The sequence below is a fragment of the Lonchura striata genome, chromosome 2, assembly GCF_050655825.1.
Source record: "Lonchura striata isolate lonStrDom1 chromosome 2, ASM5065582v1, whole genome shotgun sequence".
NCBI classification, from domain to species: Eukaryota; Metazoa; Chordata; class Aves; order Passeriformes; family Estrildidae; genus Lonchura; species Lonchura striata.
This window is the reverse complement of record NC_140704.1, coordinates 133,656,178-133,674,914: the sequence shown is the minus strand read 5'-3', so window position 1 is coordinate 133,674,914 and position 18,737 is coordinate 133,656,178. Positions and strand designations below refer to the sequence as shown.

General features: G+C 38.9%; 1 protein-coding gene across 1 annotated transcript in view; it reads right to left on the bottom strand.

Moving 5' to 3' along the window:
- Positions 1 to 214: 214 nt before the first annotated feature.
- LOC110477470 (neural-cadherin) overlaps positions 215 to 18,737 on the bottom strand; it is a 54,589-nt gene continuing 36,066 nt past the window's right edge. Inside the window, exons 19-33 of the mRNA XM_085572359.1 lie at positions 17,312 to 17,405; positions 16,366 to 16,550; positions 15,556 to 15,788; positions 14,260 to 14,537; positions 12,421 to 12,635; positions 12,011 to 12,142; positions 11,065 to 11,188; positions 10,753 to 10,885; positions 10,490 to 10,670; positions 7,591 to 7,757; positions 6,693 to 6,957; positions 5,752 to 5,932; positions 4,089 to 4,342; positions 3,061 to 3,215; positions 215 to 2,650 (exon numbers count right to left, since the gene is read on the bottom strand). Coding sequence (XP_085428485.1) covers positions 2,249 to 2,650; positions 3,061 to 3,215; positions 4,089 to 4,342; positions 5,752 to 5,932; positions 6,693 to 6,957; positions 7,591 to 7,757; positions 10,490 to 10,670; positions 10,753 to 10,885; positions 11,065 to 11,188; positions 12,011 to 12,142; positions 12,421 to 12,635; positions 14,260 to 14,537; positions 15,556 to 15,788; positions 16,366 to 16,550; positions 17,312 to 17,405 — 2,999 coding nt within the window. The 3' untranslated portion in view covers positions 215 to 2,248. The remainder of the gene's footprint in view (positions 2,651 to 3,060; positions 3,216 to 4,088; positions 4,343 to 5,751; positions 5,933 to 6,692; positions 6,958 to 7,590; positions 7,758 to 10,489; positions 10,671 to 10,752; positions 10,886 to 11,064; positions 11,189 to 12,010; positions 12,143 to 12,420; positions 12,636 to 14,259; positions 14,538 to 15,555; positions 15,789 to 16,365; positions 16,551 to 17,311; positions 17,406 to 18,737) is intronic.

Sequence of the window (18,737 nt, the reverse complement as noted above, 5' to 3'; positions counted from 1 at the left end):
AATGGCGTGATTCTTGGAACTGTCATGTGTGGCTCTCAGCTATGAGCATTTTGCATTTTGCTATAAGTGATCCAAGGAGATAGAGGAAAGTTCTTCTTCCTCACCTTTCATGAGGAGAGAAGTCCATTACATGTCCTGAGTTTAATGCAATTTATCTTCTGTTGTGCATGTTACTTTGTGTGTTCAGCCATTTGAGGGAAAAATTAACTACTGCTTCAGCTTTCCTGAGTTATTTAATGCATCCAAATGTAAAATATTCAGTTTCAAGATATGAATTACAAAATAACCCTCAGGGACATCACAGTCTGTTAGTATGATTTTTTAGCACATTGTTCAAATTAGTCTATTTTGGAAGAGACATTTTACCAATAATTATGCTAAACTTTACTTGATACCAAGTTTAGAAGACGCAATTTAATAAAGAGCAATAAAAATGTATATCCACTTCATGAAAACGTTGTGAGAATTCAACACTTGGAAGAGTCACCTTACTGAAGTTCTGTGGCTCAGCTGTTTTTGTTTGCAGCAATCACATATGTTAATATCCCTTGGTGTAAGAAATGTTGTAGTTTCTTACCACACTACACATATATCTTTATACAGGAGGAAAAATTTACATTAAACAAGATGTGGTTATATGCAAATGCATCCTAATACATCCACCATATTTATTTTTTATGACTTCGTAAGAACAATCAGTGCCCAGCCATGTGAGGTTTTGGCATGAAGGAGTGGCTCATGGTGACTTATTCTCCAAATATTTCTAATAAATATTAGTGTCATCTACACAAATAACTTTATTAAATGAATGCAAATTGTTTCATTCAATTCACATGGTATTTTTGTTCAATCCATTTTTGATGTAAACAATTTGTTCTAATAGTATCAAAATCTTCCCTCTAGGTACGAAACTAATTTACATTTGCATTCTTTATGCTAAGTAAAATGGTGAAGAGTGATGAAAAATCTAATTTTGAAACATTAATTATAAATCAAAGCAAGTGTCAAGACTTTGATAAAAAAACAAATGTTGAGTATCATGGTAATTAAAAAATCTCACTGAGTTGAAAACAGTTAAAAAACTGTTAGCGCTTCAGAGCTTACAAGCACTCTGTAAGCCTGTTAACATTCACACATCACCAAATGCACTGGGAGCTGCCCAAGAGGGGAGCTCAGCTTCAGAGAGGTTAAGAGGGAAAAGGAAAGAACAAGGTGATTTACCCATGGTCACAGAAATGAGTGTTCAAGTCATTATCAGATTTCAGAAGCTTCTGATTTCCTTTTTTCCATACTAAAACCAGTCGTTTTTTAGAGAGCAGGAGGGGGCAAAGGAGTAGAAACTAGGTTTCCCATGCTTTCTGTTTTGAGGATCCCAATTTTTACAATGACTGTGTTGATTGAAACAATTTCATTCCAGCTTTTGCCTGGATGCCCCTCTAGCTTGTCTTCACACCTGCTATCAGCTCTTCTGTTTTCCAGCTGCAGACTTTGAAGAAGAGTTCCATGTGAAAAGCAAGGTTGGACATAAAAGTTTACTGAACAGAAGCTTTTTCCGGGTCTCACAACTGCCTTTAAGAGTGTAAAATTGTCACAAATTTTCATGTTCACATATGGGATCTTGCTACTCTTTTCCTCTTGGTACAGGTAATTAGAAAAAGGGTCAGATAGAAAGAGTCCCACAGAGTTGGGCAGCCTGTGAGTGAGGCAATGTGTGTCATGTCACGGAAGAGCAGAGTTTAGGAGGATGCAATAAAAGCTGACAAGAAACCAGAAATTGTAAATGTTTTATATTTAACATTGATAATAATTATTTCACAGTCTAAAATTAATTTAATAAAAAAAATAAAAGAATACCCTATACATTGTTACCCGCCTGATAGGTTTCACATTAATACTAGGGAGAAAATAATTCAAGTTCTTGCATCCAGAAAAATTCTATTAAGTCACTGAGGTCTACACAAATAAAAAAGGATATTATAATACTATTCTATAAGTATCCTACATTCCAAAGTTTTCAAGAAAATTCATGGTTTAAAAGTCTTTGCACTTATATAATGAAATAACTTTGTACAGTGCATATAAAAAGATTATTCAGATTATTGCTCCTGGGAAAAGTGAGTATATCGTGCTAGTGTAGCTAAAAACCTGTATCATGTAAGTTACTTGATGTAACTTATATATAAAAAAGGGCATTTTTAAAAGTAATGTCTGTATGTCATGACAATGTGCCAAGTTCCTTTAGCTCCAGTTACAAATTTTCATTTGAGACTGCACAGAGTTCTTTAAGCTTCTCAAATTTTGACCCCCACTCTTGGAGGCAATTGTAATTTAGATCTTCATCTCCACTGATGGAATCTAATGAGCTAAGGCTCCCTGCTAGAGAGCATTGCCCTTCCAAGCAGTAAAAATGGATAGTGTCAGCTGGAAGACTCTTCAGATCATTGTCTGCATCCCGTATGATTTGAGAAATATATTCCTTGAAGTCTGGGATGCTGGTAACAGCTGATATTGATTGTTTTTGATGTGAATGGTTTGGGAATGAGTCTCTTTTTGGGTCAGTTGGTGTCCTGGAGTGTGGAGCAGCTGCGTGCAAGGAGGAGCGAGGAATCTTATGGAAAGGTTTCTTCAGTTCATCTATATCGTAAGCATTCTGGAAACAAAGAGAATGCGGATATCAGAGAGAAACAACTCAGAAACAAACTGATTCAAAAAATGTTTTACAACACAAGGCAACACAAGACTGCATTCTGTGCGTTTTCTACAAGCTGAAGAAGAGTGTCCCTAGTTCAGAGGACTAAGTTCAGATTGTACCAAATCTCTTTGTTTTCAGCTAAATCAACAATGATGTGTCCAGAGCAGCTCTCTTTAAAGTGGGCACACACGACCAGCATCATTAAAGGTACAGACGGGGCTGAAGTGAAAGCCTCTCACTTAAGAGGACTTCAGGATTAAAAAAAAAAGAAGAAAAAAGCCAATTTGATAATAGGTTAACTAAAAGGTCTGGGACACGAAAGTGAGGAGATGTTGGATTTGCAAAGCTGGATTGAAGCTGCATCATACCTGGTCACGTTCTCCACCTCCTTCTTCATTATAATTGAAGACATTTTCTCTAACATCCTCCCAGCTTTCACGCTCTTCAGGAATGTGGTAAATTCCTCCTTTCCGAAACCCTGAACTTCCCCACTGACTCCACACTGTGTAGGAAACCAAGAGTGCTAGAAGAAATAAAGACACATATTTGTTATATGATGTATGACAGAGTATGTTGCATGATAAACAAGTATGAGATATTAAATCAACTTGTAATTTGACAACTAAATTTGCAGGTAAAAAATGAGTATTATTAATATATAAACAACTAAAATTCATGAATGTAAAGAATAATCTATGTATATTACATCATAAACTTCATTAAAAGGGTATTTTACTTACCTAAAGGAATCCATTTAAATAGAAGGCATTTTGGCCAATCTCTGGCCTTTCACCAATCCTGAGTAAATAAGATACCCAAAGTAAGTAAACCACTGTTTTAATGAAGGTTACAAGTGTAATATAATCATGGAGTCTTTGCTATTATGAGTTGTCTGTGCAGTTTATTAACATGAACACAGTTTTATGGTGTTACTAATTTTTCAGCCAAAGTGCAGCTGAAAAAGGACACACTGTGAACGTCTCTCTCTGCCCACACTTTTAATGAGGCTTGCCTTTTAAGACCATGAACTTTCTAGATCTCTTCCTTCCTAATATGTGAAGAACATATGTAGCTACAAGACCTACCTACTATAAATGTAAGGGCTCAGGGCAGGTGGGAGTTTCAAATGGATGTGGCTGCACACAGAAGCGCCCACAAAAATGGAAAAGGATTGAAAGTAAGTGACTCTGGAAGAGAAAAGTCCTAACTTTGCTAGAACTGTCTTCAAAGCAAGTAAACCGTAACTATGTGCTGAGGTCTGTCTCTTAGCTTCCTCCAATAGTGATGTCCAGAAAAGGTGAAACACTGATCACAACACTCAAAGGTAAAGCAGACTTAATTCAGTGGAACAAGGTACAAGATTAAAAATAAGAAAAAAGGGTACATGATTTCCTACCTAGGAAGACAAGGAGGCACATGCTGATTGCCAGAATAGAGCCAGAGCTTAGTCCAACAGGTCTTCCAGCCTTCACCTGGCTAATTTCACACCATCTTCCCTTGTAACCTTCAGGGCACTGGCAGATAGTCTTGTCTTGGGACTGAGCCACACAGGTACCCCCATTCCTACAGGTCCAGTGTCCACAAGGGGATGAGGTACAGTGTCTGAGCCCTGTAAGGGTGTCAGTCACTTCTACTTTCCCAGCTGGGCACCTGCACAACCAAAGCAAATGATATCTTACAGGCAAGCAAAGCATCTGAAGCTGTATGTTGTTTTGTGCAAAGTTTGTTACTGTTTCTTTAAAGTTTAATTATTCTCAAGCAAACCACAAATCCACATTGAAAGTTTGAAATGCATGCAAAGTCTAACTTAGTGAGCTAATAGACTTATGAAAACATGAACACATGTTCTGGTTTCCTAATCCAGAAGACATGCAGAAGAGCTTCACTCTTTCCTTAAAAGACTTTCTGACTAACTGTTTTTCTACATCCATGTTCTAATCAAAACCCCTAAAAGAAAATGGACAGCTGTGATCAATAGGAAAAGAACTAGTGAGCACATGGTAAAAGTTTAGTAATGTTCCTTTGGAACCTGGGGAGAAATATCATTAACCTCCTCAGAACGACTTGTCTTGTCTTTTAGGATTGATTTCTTCTTGCATGTAATTGGAGAGGCCCTGGAGGTACAGTGTGAGGTCACAGACTTTCTTTCTGCAATCCAAAGAAGAAATTCTACTGAAAAAAATGGCAGAGACGTCAGATTGTTCTTTCAGAAGCAGTCTGAAGAATGGTGTCCCCAGGCACACTTAAACCATCTCACAGCTTCTTCTAGCAAAGAATCACTAGACTTCACAAGTGCCAAATTTTGTCAGAATTCCAAGAATTCAAGCAACTCCTCCTCTCAGTCATGCACGTATTTATGTTAGGGGTTTTTAAGCAGAAATGCCTGTATTTTGATTTGCATATTTTAATAAATATTTTGAATTTTTTCTTGAAATAGTGAATCTTCTCCAAGAAACTAACCATGTAGGATAACAGCTGTTGGATTTTAGCTCTGGCCCTGGGAAGCCAATTCTAGAATCCATTTTTGGGACAAACTAATTTTGAAAGTCTCATTATTTCATGCAAAGAATTACTAATTTCAAATTTTACAGGAAATATATGTAAATATGTATTGTATTTGCAATATGCATATATATATTTATAAATATATGTATTTTATATACATATATGTATATATCTATGTGTGTATACACACACACTGTCTATATACACTGTAAGTGTATATATACTCTATATTAGTATTTTCATGCAGAGGACAGACCAAAGCTTTTGCAATCCACCTTTCATTAAAGGACATTTAAATTTCTCACTGGCCTCCTGGTGATTTTCTCATCATGTTAAAAAAAAGGTGGATTAATTAGGTTCCATATCAAACTTGCAGAAAAAGGCAAGTCTAATCCATGATAGGAAATGAGATGGAAAGAAGGATTTGTCCTCAGAATGGCTCTCTCTTGCTAGCAGCCACAGGGAATTTCACTGTTATAAGCAAGTTGCTTGGTCAAAGGTGGAAAGAAAGAGCTTCCCAGCCATCCCTGGATGAAAACAAAAGCTTCATGTACCGGCACTCATATTTTCTCCAAAGGTCTACACAAAGGAAGGGGCTGTAACAGGGCTGGCTGCTGCAGGCACTGGAATGGCACCCCATGGTGACCCCTTGCCGCCTCAAAATTAATCCAAACTCTGTGCTTCTGCCCTCCACGAGGAGTGGCTGACCATCCAGCTGGACATCACGCATACAGCCTGCAACAAAGCAGAGGAGCAAGCACAAGAGTACATTCAGTTAGCTACTTCCCCACCCCAAGCCTAGCCCCCAGCACATAAGCAGGAGAACTTAGAGCATTAAAGAAAACTCAAAACATTTTTCAAAAATATCCTTATACTCCTTGGGTTTATTTTAGGAGAGTTCATCAGAACTGTGCTATGAATCAGAACAGCTCCACTAAATTAATCTAGATTTAAGATATAATCTTAAAAGTGGGTCTGAATAAATAGCAGCAGAATGGAAAAAGCTGTCTTCCTGTGGAATGACAATCTCAAAGTCTCAGCACTCAACCCTAGGAAATGGAGAGAGCACCATAAATTGCCTTGTTTTTTTCTCCTCCTGCCAAGAGTTGTTTTGCCTGTTCCTTAAATCCTTCCAAGGCAAAAACAGGAGTGAAGATCACACCATGAGTACGCTGCTTGAGGTATGAGAATCCTTACCTAGTAGAAGTGGCCCTGCCCCTGACAGAGGGTTTGGAATGAGATGATCTTTAGGACCTCTTCCAACCCATTCTATGATTCTATGAAACAAAAAATGGAAGTGCTATTTTTTTTAATATTTACAGGAAATCTCATGTCTTCACTTAGAACCAGATACAATAGCACATAGGGTTGAACATTGAATTCCTTAGTAAAGGAAGGGCATAGTAGTCCATATGGGAATTGTTACCTGGGTTTTAGACTATCCAATACACTCAAACTTCCCCCCCCCCAATTAGGAATCCATCAGATCACTTACCTTGGAAATCACTCTCTGAATGACTGGGAAGGCGGTTTCCTAGCACGATGCTTGCCCAATCCATTTCAAACCATCTATTCACACCCAAGACAGAGGTGACTTCTTGATCACCTCCTCCACTGTTAACACGCAGGGTAAATTCATTGTTGTAGCGCTCCATGGTCAAAAGAACCCACTGGCCATTGTTTATACGTAATGTTCTCATTCTCAAAGAGTGATTTTTGTCACCCAAACTGAAGTTAACACTAAAGAAACCATCAAACACCTAGAAGAAGATAATAAAGACCTTTAATAACAGAAATGCACTTCTAAATGTTATTACAAAGTTCTGCCTCAAGAAATGGATGAGGTTTTAAAATGGAAATGAAATTCTTATTTTTAAGTGTCTTATTCTGAGATAAAAGTTACCACAAGAAAACTGCAGGTGCAGGATTTATCAACTCTAATTCACATGAACTCTTTAATCAGTCTTCTCCCTACTGATATCTACTTCTAAGTCTTCCCAGCTGACCCTCCTGTTTCAATTAGAATAATTAGCTTCTCTCTGGCTAGTATAGTCCAGACAGATTTTTTCAACAGCAACAATAATGTAGACGCAAGTTTTACAGACAGGCAGAGAGAGAAGCCAAGGGAAAAAGCAAGCAGGACAAGCAGAGCAATATTCTTCATTAACATGCATCACATGGACATTTTACAGGCAGTGCAAACTAGAATTTATGCTATGAAAGAGTAATAGTGAGAAGGACAGCACAAATGAGAGTAGTTACCCTCATATGGAAAATTCTTTCTCTTTATTACATTACAGAACAAGTGTCTTTATTCAGAAATGACATGTTTTTCTCTCACTGAGGTACTCCATGACAAATTGGGAGCACTCAAGCAGGACAGCTCTGCTCACCTCCAGTCGGATGTATCCACTCCCATCCGCAGAGGCCAAGCTGAGCAGGGTGCTGTGGGAGATCCGGGTGCGCACCAGCAGCTGGATCCGCGTGCTTCGAGTGTTGAGGATGCTCCTTGGCTCATAATGGATCCAGCTGTCCCTTCCGAAAGCCCATTCTGGAAGAACTGAGCACAGCACACAAAATCAAAGTGAAAACTTCAGAAATGGCTGTTGCCTCAGATTTCTGCTCTTTGAGAATTTACTAGCTCTGAATGTCAGAGTTTTAGATCTTAAGGAATTTTGGCAATACAATGAAGCATTGTGGAAAGCAATCTGTGTCCCACTTCAAAGGGAATTAAGAGAAAACCAACAGATCAAGGATTCAGAATTTAGGCAGGAAAGGGACAATTAGATACTGTCTCTTGCACTCTGCCTGTTACAAACTATATGTTCTACCCAATCACTCCTACACTGTGCCCAAATTGCTTTGTTGTTTTTTTTTTTTTAATCTGAAGCATATTTTCCAGTAAGTAGCTCATATTGATCTGAAAAATAGAAAAAACCAACAACCCCCCAAAAAAACAACCAAAAAAACCAATCAGATGTTTACTTCAGTAGTTTAGTTCCGTGGTTAAAACCCCCACTGTTAGAAAATATGCACTTTACTTCCCATTTCAGTTGGCACAAGAGAAAGTCTCTCAGGGAAGGCACAGGACTTTTTTAACTACAAAGGGAGAGTAACTTAGTGTTTACTATTTTAACTAGGGAAAATGCACTGAAATGATTTTTTCCCTATCCCTCTGAAGAACCCAGGGTCCAGCACAGAGTTTGATGAAGTTGCACTGCACACTTCTGTGGAAATCAAACACCACTAAACTGCCCAGGCCCTAATGCTCTTGGCAGAGAAGGCACCTATTTCAGTCTCATTAGCTGACAGCAACTCTAGATTTCTTTTGGACCAAGCTTAGTTGAAAAAAAGAAACTTCTTTTCACCAAATAAAGAGATAGTTCAAGTTAGTTAATAGACAGGACAGATGCTGGGTCACCAACAGCTTGTCTGACATCAGTGTTATTCAAGCAGAAATCCAGGGGCTCATCCTGAGTAATTTAGTTTGGTTCCTGGGACATGAAATATCAAATGATCAAGAGACTTAATTTCTGCACTCTCTTTTCCTTTTACTGTTTGCCTTCTCTCTTTCCTTTCTTAAAGGATATTTTCTTTTCTCCTCTAGGTTCCCCCTTCCCCCAGCATTAATTTTCTTAACCCAGTCCTTTCTTATTCTCTGTCTCTGCAGCTACAGGTTCTAGCTGATAAGCAGACATGAGTTTTCCTGGGATGCTCCAGAGACTCCTGTCCTCAGCAGTTTGCTCCTTGTTGTGAGCATGTCAGTCATTCATAGAGCACCAGCTGCACACCAGCATTTTGCAGCCCAATATATTAGAAGCTGGTGCCAATCCAAGTTTTTCTGCTACACCAGGATATGACTTTTGAACAATTGCTTTCTGAGACCTTGGTTTGTCCCACAGTAATGAGGGGTAGAACCCCTACAGCAGCTGGGCTTGTGAAGCAGTATTTTAAAAAAATCAAAACTGAGTAGGATTTAAATCCAGGCAGATGTTTATAAACCAGTAGATCTGTCTGCAATATAAATAGCTTTACTATATTAACCAATTTTTGGTTATTTCAAACGCCTTAAACAGTGAATGCTTCAGGCCTAGACTTTGACAGTTACAATTCCAGTCCTCCCCCTCATTGGAAAGACAGGGCTTCCACTGGGTAACTTACTGTCACCCTTTTTATGTCTTGTGTAGCAGATGGAGAAAGAAGAAAGGGTCTGGCTGCCTGCATAGGGAGCTGAAAGGATTATGTGTAATGCACTATTGTCCTGTTCATTAATTCCAACATATTGATCCAACACTAGCTTGCAAGCACTCCTTTCCAGCTGCTCAGTGCTGCTCACCCTCACCTGTAGCTCACTCAGACTACAGGACTGAGGGGGATAATTCTCTTCCAACAAAAGCCCCCAGAGTTATGAGGCACTGGTCTTTACAGACTGTTATGATCAACCACATTGTTTGTACCTTATACCTAGAGGTAGGTAAAGTCCCAGTAAAGATCTGTCACTCACTTCTGATTCCTGCTTGGCTGATGAAGGTTTTAAGATAGAGGGGACAAAGGCAACATCAAGTGTATATACCCTGTATATACCCCAAATATGGATGCGGGCTAGGAGTTAAATAATTTATTCCCAAAGTTTTTGAATTGCACTAAAATTTTCCACTTTCTTACAGTATCTCTGAGGTTTTCATTATTCACCGTGGGAAGCTTTTGTTCTCTGATACATATTTCATGCTGACTTTGTACAGAATAACATATTTGTTGCAGACAGACTGATATTATGCCCCTATGTACACCGACTGCTGTGGTCTAGGGGCATTGCTCAACTTGCAATTCATTCTAATGACAGATGTAAATGCAATTATCACCATTTTACAAATGGGAAATGGGATCTGAAGATAACAAGAAGGTTATGTCCACAGGTTTCACATGTTCATTAAACTTCATTTTGTGATCAGCCTGAGCAGAGGAAAAAGACACATTGCAGAACATTTCCCCTTTCACCACTCAGAAATAAGCTGTGATAAAAACAACAAAACAACCTGTCTAACCATTTCCCTACCCTGCAAAATAAAGCAGCTCTAAACATAACCCTCATCTGTGACATTATCTTTATTTAACAAGAGTTAGTAGGATCTTTGCATCTTTGAAGATCTAAATCATTCCCAGAGTACAGCATGGTGTTATTATTCTATTCAGTTCGCAGTCATGGCAGTTTGACTTTGAACACTGGAACAGAGTGTCTGATGCTGTTCCCACAGATCCTCACCACAAATTTCTCCCTAGAACTTGCAGTACCTTTTTCACATGCTAATCCAGCATATCCTGGGGAACAGTCACAGCGAAAGAAATCCCAGCCACCAACACACTTGCCATGGGTGCCACAGGAGGCCATCCCACCACTCTGACACATCTCATCCATAAGGACACAGCCAGGAGCACTGTTCAGGGACTCTGCAGGGTGCTGTAAATCATAGACCTGGAAAAGGTCAAAGAAAACCATCACAGCAAGTGCTTACAATTATCAGCAGTAAACCCAAAACTGATCTTTATGACCCTACCTTACTGTCAACGATGACGTTGCGTATGCAGCCCACAAACCCTCTGAAGTGCCTTTGTGATTCATGGTAAGGCAAGGTCTTCTTAACTCCACCCAGCTGCAGGGGCTGGTGGCCACTGAAGAGCTTACCCATGCTGAAGGGGAGGGAGGGAAAGAAAGAATTAGTGCCATGTAAAATACAGCAGCTTGGCTGATTTCACCATCCCACCCCCACCTCTTTCTGTAGCTCTTTTGAGTAGCTGTGCTTGTATTTTTGTTGGGTTTTGTTTTGTTTTGTTGGTTTTGGTTTTTTGTTTTAGGGGCTTTTTTTTACCTTTGAGATCCCACAATCTCTCCAGAGGCTTCACAGACAGAGAGATCCATTTGGGAAATCTTCTTAGTGACCCTGCCATTATCTCTAACTGAGACATTCATACAGTTGTCAAGAATCAGCTTCACTTCCTAGAAAAAGGCATAATTTAAAACAATTATATCCAGAGATGTGCATATATTTTAATTACATATTTTCTTTCACTTAGCAGAAGATAGAATAGTAACTAGCAATTACAGTGCAGGAAGCTTTGTTAAAATAATAAAATACTCCACATACCAATCTGGAAAGTTATTGCACATGGCATGTAACTAAAGAGCCACACAAAAGAAAGATCTGACTCTGCCATGACCATGCCAAGTCATTAGCATAGTAGAGGGAGCATAGGACATTTTTGGAGTTTCCTGCAAGATCACAACACAGAGAGATAACCTAGCAGAGCAGAAGGTCTGTCAGGCTGTATCCCATATCCTGACCTGCCCTTCGCTTGTATTATGTAGGAGAGAAGGGGGAGCCTAGCAGATGCCTTTTGCAGTGTTATATCAGCAAGATAGTCCCTGTACACAAAAGTGCATCTACATCCTTTGTGCTATACGTCTAAAGTCTCTTGCTGGGGCAGGGCTTCTCACTCAGAAAAAGTACAAATATTTCACTCAATCACATCAGGAAGCATTTAGCCCATGGATTATCACGACTCTTGCCTAAGCAGCAGGGAGGATAACTAAAGAAAGGAAATAGCATGGCCAATTTCATAACTGGAGCAGACTTCTCCAGACCTTTTCTGCTTCACTACTTCAAGACTAAGAGAATGTCTGAACTGACAAACTTCTACCCCTGCCATTTCAGAGGAGATGATGGAAAATTGATTGAGAAGGGAAGAAGTATTTGTAAGGAATAACTAGGTACATTAATTAATGCTTACACAGGACTGCCTGTGCCATATTTACACTTGCCTTTCCATCATTTATAATTTTAATACTGTGCCAGCGGCGATCTGCAACATTAACTTTTTGTGACAGCTGCAGGAAAAGCTCACCAGAGCTGTGGCTCACAGTCAGCGATGGGACACCACCAGAGAGTTCTGCAAAGGAAAGACTCTTATTGGATATGCAGTAACCATGTTCCCATTCAAATGAAGTTGAAGTGACTGCTGCAGTTAGATCTTAGTTGGAGAAGATCTTTAGACAGCTTAAAAAATGTCCAGTTTCTAACAGTGACAGAAAGATATGAATTAGGCATACTGGCAATCTACTGTGCATTCTCCTTATTCTCCAAAAGTAACTTTCTGAGCCTTTTTAAAATAAAAACCCCAAACATATGAACTAAAAATAAAACATAAATACTTTATAAGGTGCTAACCTAAAGCAAGGAAGTTTTCCTGTTCCCCAGGCTGCCCTCGTGCTGCTGGTCCATGGTACAACAGAAGGCCATCAACAACTTCAGTGATAAACTCTAAGGAGATGCGGCTCTCAAAGCAAGGCTGAAGAGGAGGGAACCAGGCATAACCATGGCCTCTGAAGCTGTGTTTTGTCTGCTGACAGTCTGGTCCATGAAAATTTGCAGCACATTTGCATCTATTTAATAAAAAAATAAAAGCAAATATCCACCATACAAACAGAAAATGTAAAGTCCTGACAACAGGACTCTCCTCTTTAAACACAGGACTCCATGTTCCCTAGGCCATAGTACAGGTAAAGCACTAGCAAAACTTAAATAAATGTTTTGACTTGTTTGTACAATCACAACATATATTTAGTCTAAATTATATTACGTCTAAGCAAGGATATTCTGTGAGTAAATGATAGACCTGTTATAATATATAAAGCCCATGAAAATCTCTTATGTCTTCAGCACAACAAAAGAAAAACATGTTTTTCACTAGGCTTAGTTATTGGATTGTCTGAAGACTTTGTAATGCTGACAGGAAAAGCAAACGAATCACAGAATCATAGAATGCCAGGCTGAAAGGGCCTCAAGTATAATTTGGCCCAACTTTTCTTGGCAAAAGAATGATCTAGACAAGATGGCCTAGCATCATGGAAGTTTCCATTGTTGGGTAAACCACCACCTCCCTGGGGAGATTAATACAATGGTTGATTATTCTCTTTGGGAAAAAATTCTGCTTGTGTCCAATCAGAGTATCTGCAGGAAGGGTATATCACCCAGAAAAAGTGTGGTGTGGCAGTCACAGACCTTGACATCTTCACTCTTATTGCAAGATACTTGCTAGTTTATTTCTTTTACACTATCAAACAAGAAACTCAGAGTTCTTTCCAAGTTCTTTCGCTGTAGAAAAAAGTAGCCACAGTATGACAGTAACAGAACCTGTAAGTGGGAAACAAAAGGAACAACAGAAATGGGCAGAGGGACAGGAAGGGTGATAGCTGGGATTTTATTTCTTAGTTTCTGTTTCCCATAGATTTCTAGTACCTTTGAGAGCAGAATGTAGGATGCAGGGAAAGATGACACACAAAACTACTGAAAATGGAGCAAAAGCAAAGAAGCCTCAGAGCTGGACAAATTATAGGTGACAGAGCCTACCTAGAGTTTCTGGGCAGCAAAATTTCCCTGTCTGATTATACCTGAATAGCAATAAGAACTTCAGCATGACAAGAGCTCCTGCAGCTTCAGTCTGAGTCCTGTCACCCCTACAAAGGGTGCTACGAAGACAGTGGCCAGTGTTTCTGCTTTCCTATAGTGAGAGGATTATTTTTAAGCAAACATGCTGGAAGCCACTTTCTGGAATGGGATCAGGCTAATTCTGAGCTAGTACAGTCCTATCATTTTGTTAAATCTTTATACTATATTATCTGTGAGATCTCATTTTTTGAGAAACAAATAAGGCCAGAAATGTGGGAAAGAGGTTATTAAGTGACTTAAGAAATGTGATTAAAACATTTAATAGCATTAAAATGTTTAAAGCAGGCTGCACAAACTAAGAGCATTTTGCAGGGTGGCATTAATGGAACTGGTGCAGCCTGGAATGTTCCCAAGGTTTTCCTGGAGACTATGTTGAGCAAAAAATATATGTACCTGACAATAGAGGTTCTTTTGCAAGACCTGTGTGTGAAGTATAACAAAACTTAGATTTGCCACAGTGGGAAGACATGCAGTGATGGTTTCTGAAGCTTTGACTCATCCTCCTTAGAGTCTGCACTACATGCATTGCGTTTGCACACTTTATGAAGCTTTACCAACCTGTAGCCCAAATCAGTATCCACACATGTGCCACCATTGAGACAAGGATTTGTCTGGTATGAGGAGCAGGAAAGATGAGGATTTTCTCGAGCAGCACAGCCACACAGAGCATGACTCAAAACTGTCACAGACACCAGTGAAAAACTTCCAGCTGTGGTAATGGTTGGCACATGGTTCTGTTCGTGCTTACTGATGCATCCGCTGCTGTGAGTGCAGTCTGCAGTCACACATTCATCAATGCCAATCTGGGTGATATTTACGTCCAGAATGCTTTCCAGCTGAAGAAGAAGAATTAGTTGCATTCATCTGACTTTTCCACTAAGTTCACCAACGACAGCAATGAAATCCCAAGTTGTATTTATTTTCAAAACTGGTTGCCGTGCCAATTCCTTCCAATGTCTACCTCACCCTGTACAGCCAAAGATAGCTCAGTCTGGCATCTATTAAGGCCAAAGCCTCGGTGTAAGTCAATTACAGCATGAATAAGCATTTTGAGGGCAAAAATACTGTCAATATTCATGAGAGACTGAGTGGATAATTTTTTTTTATCACTAATGGTTCTGATGCATTATTTACATGGCATCTGAACTATATTTTTAATCTGAACTTCTGACTTAAAGATACTGGGAACTGGCACTGTATAGTGAAGAAATATCTTTTCTGGCAAGAATGAGTTGGTACAGCTTGGCACCAACATGTTTCCAACAGAGCAAATAATTTAACTCCTGTCAATGACTGTTTTTTTCGGGTTTTTTTTGGTTTTGTTTGTTTGTTGGTTTTTTTTTTTATTGTTTGTTTGTTTGGTTTTTTTTGCTAGAGGGAAAGGAACTTTACTAAATTTTAAACACATATTTCCAACCTGGTTTTGTACTGGAGAGTGGCTCTTTTACTACTTTGGTCTTTTAAGTCAAGAAACTTGAAACGTTTAACTGGTTTGGGAGTTTCAGCTAGAGAACTAAAAATTGAAACATTAAGGCATTATGCAGAAAGGCAACAGCCAAACACACTCTTTATACAGCATTTTACAGTCTTTTCAATAGGAAAAACATGTTTACAGTCCTAAAAGTGTATTGTGTTTAGGTGACTTAATATGTATTTAGAGTCTGGCTTTCAGAACATTAGAATTTGAAACTTTTAGTATAAGTGCAAAAGGATTGCTTGATTTTACTGATAAAGTTATCTATTTAAAACTATCACACATTACTCCCTCAGTCATTCTAATTGTTCACAATGGACATTACCTGAACAGACACAATGAGAAGATGCTGTGGTTTCATACACAGGCTGGATACTTACCCAAGCTCTGGAAGCTGCTACATTGCCATTAAGTTTTTCTGCTTTATAATAAGGTGGACCATAAACTGCAAACCAAACATCAACCCCTCGAATTGGACTTGGGCTATTCAGTACACTGAAAATGTGAACATTTTCCAGCTGAACTGAGATAATTTCTGAAAGCAGCTTCTTCATCTGGTAGTATTTACTTTGTTTTTCAGGGGACTGGGATATGAACTCCTCTGGTGTGATACCTGTAACAGCAGTTGAAAATTTGACACACATTTCTTGCAACTGTTGTAGCAATAGAAGAGAGGAGCATCACAGAATAAATCATAAGGTTGCAGAAAATGGACTCAACTGCAAATTCAGGAGCAGTTTAATTTTTAGGCTCTGAAATTTTCTGTGCTTGCTTCTGCGAAACCTGTGTGTTCTGAAATTTTTTGAGTTTTATTAATTTCCAATTTTTTAATAGAATTATTTTTTAAAATCACAAACACATTTAAGAAGATTTTACTTTTCCACAGAGGTTGAAAGAATCTGGTGAATTTCAGGCAGACACTTGTTAAAATAAAGTTTCTCTCCTGAAATATAAGTTGCTGGGTGTTTTAAAAGGTGGTGTAGAAATCAGACAACTTTTCCTTGCTGTCTTTTTTCTCCATAGATGCTCCTTTGCATGCAGCATCAGAGGACCACGCAAAGATGCATTTTAAAATCCTTACCTAGAAAACTATTAATTCTCATCCCATGTCTAAAGGCATTCTAAGCAGAATTCTAAGTATCACAGCAGTAACATTAAGGACATAGACTGTACTTGAGCACATTGCCTACCTTTTATTCGTACAGAACCAGCATTACGGAGGGCATCATCTTTGATTTCCTTCACTATAACCTTTACAGTCGAGATAACATCTGGCCAGACTCCATCAATGACTCTAACTCTTATGTTGTATGTTCCCGGTGGGGTTCCTTCTTTAATAGTCAGCAAACCTGAGTTATCATTAAGGATAAAGTACCTGTAATAAGAGTTAAGCCAAGGAACAAGCTATGAGAAGTTCAAAAGCTAAGTACTAATTATCATCACTGATGGTTTTTCTGAATCACTTTCTATTTATCAAAGAAGGCAGATATGTTCCCTCATGAAGGCACAGAGCAGAATAGAACTTTTTTACATTGTCTCCTGTTGGCTCCTAATGATTCTTCATCAGTGTATCATGAAGGTTTCTTCCTGCTGCTATGTTGTATTAACTGTGTAAGAAGACTAAAGCTGCAATAGCCATAACTTTGGAAATAGTGTAAATTCCTAGTGTAGAAATATTCACTGAGAATGACACCTCTGTCAAAACCTTTGAGTGGCACATGTACATCTCAGCCCCGGTCACAATCCAGACACTCCCAAGTCTAATCTAGTATAAATAAGGTCTTGAAACCAGTGGTGACATGGAAACACCAGGAGCTTGGATGGAGGAATTTAGAAGTTAGTAGGTATGTTTCCCGTAGCAGCTCACCGATACATATGGTGGGTATGACTGTGAAGAGGAATTTAGAATTCTGGCCCATGAGGCAATGGGCAGCAGACTGGTTTGGCATGCAGTGTAATTTACTGCAGCTTCACACTCAGAAGGGCTTTTGGAGATCTGCATACAGAAGTGTCTAACCAACAAAATGCTTTTGTACTCGTTTTCAAAAAAAAATCAGTGTAAATACTTGCTATGATTTTGTGTGTGCTCAATTTTCTAAAAAAAATTATGCAACTCCCATTTTTCTCTCCAAATACCTTGATGTTTTCCCTTCAAATTGGTAGATTTTGCGATCCCAGTCATCAGCATCAGGGGCACTGACCTGGCCCAGTTCAGTCGTGGGGAGAATACCTGGAACAACAATAGCACACAAGTGGCACAGTCAGACCCCTCACATGTACACAAACATGTTCTGGTCTGAGCACATGTGTCGTAAGCCTAAGACCTCTACAAAAATTGTTGTGGCAGCTCTCGAGAGATATGCACCAGTTAGCAAATGCCACATGGTGCCCTGCTTCTCACATGTTTGCTGTATGACTGTATAGATTTAATTCTACAGGTGACTACATTGAAAAGCAATGGGAAGGAAAAAAGAAAAGCCACCTCTGAGAATTTTCACTATTTTATCTGCATTATCCAACAAACTTACAGAGTGGTTTAGACAGGATTTTTATGTTTGGCAGGATAAACAACCAAAATGCAGACTTGACTGGGTTATAAAGGGCAAAACCAATAGCAGTTACAGCAAGATATAAATTACAGCAAGATAGAGAGGATATCCAAAATACAGTGGACAGGCTTATTTTGAGTAAATGGTGAGATTGGGGTGAAATGGAAAGCAGCATTTATTCTGCTTGTTTTGCATCCTCTCAGCAAAACTGACAAATTAGTATTTTCTGGATTTACAAAACTTACTTCTGAAGGAAAGGTTCCTCCTTACTTCTGAAGGAAATAGTTATCTGAAATTAATAAACCTACTGAATAAAGAATCAAGGATGCACAAAAGGAATAAATGTGGGGCTTTACCATGTGACAAGGAGCAGCACAAACCCCAACAACCAAGGATCTGAATGCAAGAGAGAAAATTGTACCTCTCTAGCAATTGTGGTGACATTCACTGGATATTTTGCAGGAGACAGGATGCTCTGGTGTTTGATTCCCACAAGATATGGATGCAACATACAATGTGATAGTAGCCTTTTGATTCCGTCTCTCCTTTATATTTTAATTAATCAAAGATCTGAGGTCTTGAATAGTCCCTCCCAGAAATTAACAGATGTACCCATGAAAGAAACAACTAAAATGGAATTTAGGCTTAATGAAAATGTTTGGTATTTAAGCTACAGGCAGAGTTCTCAGCAAATAGAAACAGACTTGGTTTCAATTTAACAATAAGCTGAACTTGACTAATCATGCAAAAGACAGTACAAGGTTTCAGTACAAATAAATGTGAAGAGCATCTACTCACAAATAGTTCCCACTGCGCCATAACAGACAATCCATTTAACGTGCTATCAAACCATAGGACACGGAGCAGAGTAGAAGAGAAAGGAATGCCCTGAGCCAACATGGGTGCAAGCATCCCAAAATATTTTTACCGGTGTTTTATTTTCCTGACGGGCTTATAATGAGGGGCACCAGATCAAAAGAATACTGCTGCCTAATTGTCAAAGCAAGAAGGGA